Source organism: Sebastes umbrosus, chromosome 5 (assembly GCF_015220745.1).
Source record: "Sebastes umbrosus isolate fSebUmb1 chromosome 5, fSebUmb1.pri, whole genome shotgun sequence".
Classification (NCBI taxonomy): domain Eukaryota; kingdom Metazoa; phylum Chordata; class Actinopteri; order Perciformes; family Sebastidae; genus Sebastes; species Sebastes umbrosus.
In genome coordinates, this window is record NC_051273.1 from 11233270 (window position 1) to 11242393 (window position 9124).

General features: G+C 36.6%; 1 protein-coding gene across 1 annotated transcript; it reads left to right on the forward strand.

The window, feature by feature from the left end:
- The first annotated feature begins 4160 nt into the window (after nucleotides 1-4160).
- On the forward strand, nucleotides 4161-8850 carry dnajc19 (DnaJ (Hsp40) homolog, subfamily C, member 19). Its single transcript, XM_037770687.1, has 6 exons — nucleotides 4161-4311; nucleotides 6508-6559; nucleotides 7391-7464; nucleotides 7609-7688; nucleotides 7897-7967; nucleotides 8672-8850. Exons 1-6 carry the CDS (start codon nucleotides 4309-4311, stop codon nucleotides 8743-8745), a joined length of 354 nt encoding a protein of 117 aa, XP_037626615.1. The 5' UTR covers nucleotides 4161-4308; the 3' UTR covers nucleotides 8746-8850.
- The last annotated feature ends 274 nt before the right edge of the window (nucleotides 8851-9124 follow it).

A 9124-nucleotide genomic window follows, 5' to 3' on the forward strand; every position in this document is an offset into this window, starting at 1 on the left:
TGAGGCTGGCTCCAAAAGTGAGTTAATCTCCATAGACCTCCACCCCCCCATGTTAAAATGCCCAACTTTACAGCAGAAACAAACATGTTTACAGCCTGGTACAAAAAACGGTTTTGGTCAGCCAATTTCCCCGGTGATTACAACTGCATTTAGGACAGTGGTCTCAAACTCAATTTACCTGGGGGCCGCTGGAGGCAGAGTCTGGGTGAGGCTGGGCCGCATCAGGTATTCCACAAAAAAAGCTTTGTTAAAAAAAAAACAATCTTCTCAAATGTCATTATTAACAGTTCTTTAACTTGAATGGGTTCTTCTGAACATGAACTGTCCTGAACATGAATGGGTTCTTCTGAACATGAACGGTCCTGAACATGAATGGAACATTGAAGAACATGAACGGTTCTTCTGAACATGGCCTCTATTGCGTCTCCCACTTTTCCTGAAATTGTCTGTGCTCGTCACCAACCTTTCTCTTCACTGCAGGCTTTGAAAAAGACATGATATATGTGTGACAAGATATATATTCATTCCACTTGGTGTCACTCCGCAATAAAGTTGTGCCTGCTGTGTTTGTGTTGCTCTGCAATTACACCACCAAACCGCTAGTTGGCGGCGGCGTCTCTATGAGTTTCTTCTTCTTCTTGTACTACAAACAGAAACTGAGCGCAGTTGAGCTAATAACTGTTGAACCACAGAGCTTTTACTGACATTACTGCAACGCCGAAAAGAGAACATATATCTGAGTGGATTTGTGTGAACAAACATTGAACAGATGGAGGCAGAGAGAAGTAGAACTTGGTCCTGGCCGCTCAGCAGCGCTGAGAGACTGGACCAATCACAGCTGTTGCGGTCTGCGTCGCCGCGACGTGTAGTTACATGTCTGGAGAGGTGACGTCAGGCTACGGCGTCGATTCAACGCAGAAGTATAAATCAAGCTTTAATCAAGCTTATGCGATGTTACACGGGCCGCCATAGTTGTTGTGAAATGTTTCTCTGCTTGCATCAAGCCCGGCCGATTGCCCGCCCCCGGGAGCCATATACCCCGCTGTGATTGGTAGGTTCGTTCAGCTCGGGCTCGCGCAGCAAAGGGACCTTCCACGGCAAACTGCCGTTCACATAGAACTCGCGGGCCGAGGGCGCCTGGGTTAGCTCAGTTGGTAGAGCGGGCGCCCATGTAACAAGACTTGATCCTGACCGCGGCGGCCCGGGTTCGAATCCAGCCTGTGGCCCTTTCCGCATCCACTCTCTCTCTCTTCCCCCTTTCCAAGACTCTATCCACTGTGCTGTCAATAAAAATGAAAAAATGCCCCCAAAAAAAAAAACTTTAAAAAAAAAAAAAACTTGCGGGCCGCACTAACATTAAACTTTCATATCAAGGTGGGGGCCACAAAATATCGTCTTGCGGGCCGCAATTGGCCCGCGGGCCGCGAGTTTGAGACCCCTGACTTAAAGGGACTGTTTGTAACTTCTTACACGTATAAATCCCCGGGTCGGTGTCCCATGCGCGCTCGCATATGCGCGCTCGGCTACGCTGTTCAGACAAGACTCCAACACAAACTACAAGGAAGCACCGAAACCGCAAAGTTATATCTAGTGAAGCCCGTCTTGCAAAACAGTGCTGGCCGCGGTCGGAGGACGCGGGGGAGACCGCAGCTTTGGTCTCTAGGGCCGGAGTCTCTGCTCCTCTGCCTGCCTGCCTGCCTTCACTCAGCTCGCTCCACTCTCACGTTTATGCGTGCACACTACACACTGCAGAAGAGTTAGTAACTCTGAGAATATCTAGTGAATGTACAGTGGACGTTTGTGCAGAAATAACTGCTGCAGCTCCTCCAGACCAACAGAGGTTTTCCGTGTCTTGTGAAGTGACGGGGCTCCACAGCGAGAAACGTTATCGTCTCCGACCGGGTGTCGGTGTCTCCCCTGTTCCCTCTGACCGCGGTCGGGAGGCTGAAGCAGGAAAAGCCAACACTAGGATCAGCAGTGATTCATGTAGAGACCTCCGTCTGGTCAGCTAACATTACTGCCAAGCAGGTGAAATATAGAGTGATATTGTGGTTTTAGCTGACGTGTGTCGCCTCACTGTGTTGAGCGATGCTCGTTCATGTCTATTTACAGCGAGTAAGCGCGAGCCCAACGCTGACTTTCGTTGACTTAACGGCCACAGGTGTCGCTGTTAACAAGCATTTCTGATTCTTACAAACAGTCCCTTTAAAGCAAGACTAACACTTTGAAGAATGAAGAGTAATTCATAATAGACAAATTGCACCACTACTCAGCTCACTCCAGGGGGCTTTGCTGCTACATGCTAATGTTATCAAACATCAGCTAGAGTGACTGACAAGTCCTTTCTACATGCTACACAATTTAGATATACTGCAATAAGTCACTGGTGGACACTGTTTATCAAAAGTTACATAGCTAAATTACTCCAGTGCTCTTACCTGCCATGTTTTCATTAGCCACCTAGCTAAAGCAAGATAGCACTTAAAATGTTTACGTAAATTCGTGAGCCTGTTTGATAGCTCAGGGCTTTTCCCCCTTTTCTATCTGTAGATAGGCAATCATAGGAGGGAGGAGAGAGGAGATGGAGGAGGAGCCCAGGTGGTGCTGAGGCAGCATGGCCCATGCCCAGCCAGTTGAGGAGTTTTCTTCTTTTTTTTTTTTTTTCTTTTCTTGATTTTTTTAATATATATATATACATATATATACATATATGTATATATATATATTGTATTTATATTTATCTTTTCTTTTTTCTTCTTTTTCTTTTTCCTTCTTTTCCTCATAACAAAATAAAATAAAATGAAATATGGATAAAACAAAGTGGAGAGAAAAAAATAAATTAAAAAAAAGATAAAGAAAACTTTAAAAAAAAGATTTTTTTTCTTTTTTTCTTTTCTTGATTTTTTTAATACATATATACACATATATACATACATGTATATATATATATATATATATATATATATATATATATATATATTATATTTATCTTTTCTTTTTTCTTCTTTTTCTTTTTCCTTCTTTTCCTCATAACAAAATAAAATAAAATGAAATATGGATAAAACAAAGTGGAGAGAAAAAAATAAATATAAATAAATAAATAAAGAAATAAACAAAGAAATAAAGAAAACTTTAAAAAAGCCAACATAATTGGGCAAGATCAATATCATGTGACTGTGTACAGTGTGTGCTTGAGAGGGGTTGGGGTGGCTGGCTGTCAGTCAGGGTGCAAATCAAATTAAGGCAAGATTAAAAAGAATAAGATCAAATAAAGTAAAATAAATATAAATAGGAAGATAGATAGAAGTAAAAAAAAATGATGGCTAAAAGGATGGTGTTTGATAGGGTGATGGATAAAAAAGGATGATGTGGTTGTATGTGGTGTGTTGACTGTAACTGTAACTTAAAATGTTTACAGCTAAACACACAAACATATAGAGGAAATGTGAATGTTTGTATGCTGGTTTGCATTATTAGAGAAAAAATGAAAAAGTTTGTTACCAGTAGAATTAAACTAGCTCGACCACATAGAAACCCACAAGTGCAGCTTACATTAGTTATTTTTCAAGGCAACAACATTGATATAAATTAATTAAACTCAGAGAACATCAGGACATTCTGATGTAGATTTTCAAAATCAAAGCCCTTTAAAAATCTCATATATGGGCTATCTTCCCTCTAAATTCAGATTATAATTAAAAGGAAACTGTCCACTATCACACACTAATGTCCCTTCAGGTTGACAGTAGACAACCTCAGAGTATCACTCAGAGAATATAAAGATTCAAGATTCAAGATGTTTATTGTCACGCCGGTTATACAGGTACAAACGTGTGAAATACTTTTTGCTGGGAAGCTCCATTAAAATAATAAGTTATATTACTTTTACATTACAATTACATTTACATTACAAATATAAACGGAAATACTTCTGACAAGGACATATTAATAACATATACAGGCATATTAAGAACATATACATTAAGAACATATACAGTATATACAGTATAAGATATATATTTGTGTGAGAAGGTGTCGTATGAATTATCTATTTAAAAGTCTGATGGCCTGGGGGAAAAAAACTATAGGACATTCTGATGTAGATTTTCAAAATTAAAGACCTTTAAGAAATCTCATATATGAGCTATGGATGAGAGAGAGGAGGAGCAGCAGATTCAACGCTTTACGACAGTTCTCCGCGACAATTTCCGGCACAAACACACACATGCCTGCCCGAGCAACGAAAACACCGAGAGGTCAAAAGTTATGATCCTAATCTTTAACAGAAACGGAACGTAACACACAGACATGGTAGGTCTAACTAACTAACTACTAACTGGAGCGACAACCTACAAAACGAGTGCATGATCAGGAGTCTGCATTAAAGTTATCTAGGCTAAAAACGTCCAATCTAAACGCGCTAAGCTAACGTTAGCTTCACTGGAGTGTGCATTACAAAACAAACCCAGATAACCTTAGATCTAACCTCCCGCTTTGTTCAGCCAGCTAACCAACCTTAGTGTGGGGAGAAGAGATCATCAGTAGTAGTAACGTTAATAGCTCAGGTTTCACAATGTGCGACAGCTTGGTGGTGTGTTTATATTGTATGACAGCTCTCATTAGCTGGTGATAGTCTGGGATGTCTCTCAATTCAATTCAATTTGCTTTATTGATCATGACTGTCAGGTGAACAATATTGCCAAAGCGTCAATTCAATAATAAATAAAAATTAAAAAAAGAACAAAATAAAAACAAAAACATATATATACAATTCATTAAGCAAATTACAGATATATAAATAAATATATATATATATATATATATATAAATATATATATTTATATATATATATATTAATATAAATATATATATATATAAATATAAATATATATATATATATATATATATATATAAATATATATATATATATATAACAATAAAGAAGTAATTGTTTGTTGTGTCAATAAAACAAATAAAAAACAATCAATAACAATATATTGCAATATAAAGGATAAATGTAAAAAAAAAAAATTAAGTAGAGGAGTAAATAAAAGGCAGAGTGAAAGGGAGAACATTGAAAGGCATGCAATTCAATTCAATTTGCTTTATTGGCTTGACTGTCAGGTGAACAATATTGCCAAAGCTCAGTTCAATAATAAATAAAAATTAAAAAAAGAACAAAACAAAAACATATATATATACAATGCATTAAGCAAATTACATATATATATATATATTTAAAAAGAACATGCATGTAAATGGAAGAAAACAATAAAGAAGTAATTATTGTTTGTTGTGTCAATAAAACAAATAAAAAACAATTAATAACAATATATTGCAATATAAAGGATACATGTAAAAAAATAAAATAAAAACATGAAGTAGAGGAGTAAATAAAAGGCAGAGTGAAAGGGAGAACATTGAAAGGCATTCAATTCAATTTGCTTTATTGGCATGACTGTCAGGTGAACAATATTGCCAAAGCTCAATTCATTAATAAATAAAAATAAAAAAAGAACAAAATAAAAACATATATATACATATATACAATTCATTAAGCAAATTACAATTTATAGATATTTAAAAAGAACATGCATGTAAATGGAAGAAAACAATAAAGAAGTAATTCATGTTTGTTATGTCAATAAAACAAATAAAAATCAATTAATAACAATATATTGCAATGTAAAGAATACATGTAAAAACCAAAAAAAAAACATGAAGTAGAGGTGTAAATAAAAGGTAGAGTGTGAGTTACATCTATTATGTGTTGTTGTGGTTGTCTCTTAGGCTGGGATATGCACCTTTCTCAATTTTCAATTCAGTTCAATTTGCTTTATTGGCATAACTGTCAGGTGAACAATATTGCCAAAGCGTCAATTCAATAATAAATAAAATAAAAAAAGAACGAAATAAAAACAAAAACATATATATACATATATACAATTCATTAAGCAAATTACAATATATAGATATTTAAAAAGAAACATGCATTAATGAATTTATACATGTACTTAGGAGACAATAGGTCCAAATAAAACACCGCCAAATTATGCTTGTTTAGTGAATATTTACAATGTTTAAGATAATCAGTGTTACAGCTTAATATATTTTAAATATGTCACTCATTTATCAGCGCCGTTAAATGGAAGAAAACAAAGAAGTAATTAATGTTTGTTGTGTCAATAAAACAAACAAATAAAAAACAATTGATAACAATATATTGCAATATCAAAGGATAAATGTAAAAAAAAAAACATGAAGTAGAGGAGTAAATAAAAGGCAGAGTGTGAGTTACATCTATTATGTGTTGTTGTTGTTGTGGTTGTCTCTTAGGCTGTGACATGCACTGACATATCCTGCAGCTTCTATGGCGATGACACTATTTCCTCCAAGTAGATGATGTTGTATTTTATTTTGGTCAGAGAGGGAATCAAAATCTTGGAGTTTACATTTAATTTTTGTAAAGAATTTGTTCCTGATGTCTCTCTCTCTGTCTGTCTCCAGGCCAGCTCCATGGTGGCCGTGGGACTGGCTCTGGCTGCAGCTGGATTTGCAGGTGACAAACGGAACAACTGGCACACTGCTAAATATGTGACTCACCTTGACAGATAATGTGGAGAAGTTAAACTTGAGCATTTAGTCCAAAGTTGACAGACATTGTCTGAAGTGAAGTCCACATAAGAATGCTTCACAGACACTTCATTATTTATGTTTATTTTTTTATTTTATTTAATTTATTTATAATTTTTATTTTTTTATTTTTTTTTACTATGAATATTTTATTTTATTTTTTTATTTGTTTATACTTATTTATTTATTTATATTTATTTTTGTACACTTGTTTGTTGTTTTTTTGAGTGCCCTTGGGGTATTGTCATGGGTGGGGGGTGGGTGGGATATCTATCAGTCCAATCATGTTTGTGCAGTGGATTGCCATTGTTGTTGTATTAACAAAATATATAAAAAAAGAATGCTTCACAGAGAAGAAAAGCTCTGAAACAAGTTAAACAACCAAAGCTAATTATGTGACTCACCTTGACAGATAATATCAATGAATGAAAGACTTTATTTCGAACATAAAAATAAATAAAAAACAGATAAAATAATAATAAACAAAACGAGTAATAGTGTCTGAAAAGGAGTAGGTAGAAGTAAAACTTATATTTCCCTACTCCTTTCTCGCTTCTCCTCTAATAACTCATATATCATAGAATGATAATATAATATAATATATAAACTCTCCCAGATTTATTTACATCCCAAATTAAATATATGAACAGCATCCCAAGTTTATTTACAACCCACATATCCATCCGGAGTTAAAAAGTAGATATAAACCAAATATCAGATGATATAATCATGCATGCTTCCCTCCTTTGTCTCCCAGGTCGCTATGCCATGCAGGCCATGAGGCAGTTGGAGCCTCAGATGAAACAGGCCCTTCAGAGTTTCCCCAAGACGGTAAACATGCACACAATAAGTTTATCTCCAAATGGAACTATACGTGCTGGATAGCTCTTGAGATCTCTTACATGTTGTTGCAAGTACGGATCAGTGAGCAGGCCCGCCGTCATGTTGAGCTATGAACTGTGCGTGTCGTTGCAGGCTTTTGGAGGAGGGTACTACAGAGGTGGCTTTGATCCAAAGATGAGCAAGAGAGAAGCATCCCTGGTTTTAGGTGTCAGGTATGTGGATTCTTACCATCACCCAGCGCTACTTGGCCTCAGTTAAGTCCACCAGTTACATGTTACTGTGCGTCCAAGGTTATGCATACAAGTTAAGGGATGCTGGATGTTGACCTGTCTTGCTGCTGGCTATCATTTGCTATTTACTACTATTCACACTGATTATTACGATAACAATTCACTGTTGTACAACCGTTCTGTCTTGCAGTCCCACAGCCAACAGGAACAAGATCAGAGAGGCACATAGAAAACTGATGGTCCTGAACCATCCAGATAGAGGTGAGTGAGGCATCAGTTCCTATAGGTTACAATATAGTTTTTATCGTTTAAAATTTTTTCGATACCAGTACTCTTAAAGTGATACCGATACCACTCTTTTTATTCTACTTCATTCGATACCAATCATGTGAGTGGAAGCATTCAGTTGCGTAAAATGCCCCCAACACCACATTTATTTTAACAGATGCCACAGGCGTGTTGTATATCCATACTTTCGAACGTTTTGGTGGAACACCAAACTGCCAACTCCGTCAAATACACCACGCTAGACTTCACCACACCACAGACTGTATGGGTTATAGCTGCTGTGGTAGTGGGCCAATCACACGTCGCATTAAATCGAAGAACGCTTGTGGTGATTGGTTGCGAGCAAACCGATACAAATGGTCTTTTTTTTCCTAGAGCTAGGTACAAAGTTTCGATACTACTTGGTACTGGGTTAATTCAGTCGATACCTTTAAAAGGTATCAAGCAACGATACCACGCCCTACTTGTTACTGAAATTACTTTATTTGCCAGTATGTAAATGTTAACTTTTAGAAATAAAAGTAAATTTAATGGTGACACTCTTCAACAGGTTTTAGTCAGTTCTAAAAGGGGAAGTGATGCATGCAGCATAATCGCATAAGTTAAGATTCATAGTTTTGACTTTCCTGAAATGTAACCATGGACACTGTGTGTGTGTGTGTGTGTGTGGGCCACAGGTGGATCTCCCTACCTGGCAGCGAAGATAAACGAGGCGAAGGATTTCCTGGATAACCAGGCAAAGAAGTCGTGACGTGATTCCACACTGCTCTTATCCGTGCAGGTTGCACTGACTTGACTTGAGCAATTACCAGACTTTTCTAACTCTCAAATAAAATCATAATGTACAAATTGTTAACTGAATTCTCCCTCATTATTATGTTGTATTTTAGATTTACTTTGTGTACTTTTCAGGGAATGTTTCTAAGGTGTTTTTCACAAGGCATACACTTTAAATGATAGACTTTAAGAGATACACATTTTTTTTTTCAAGTCTGTCTTAAAACGGTCTTAACGTGACACATGCACTCTCTCAATCACTTTTGGGGAACCTTCACTCTTACGGATTAAAAAAAACATCACCATTTTGCATTGTATTTGTAAAATTTGTGTACAACAAGAGCCAGACACCG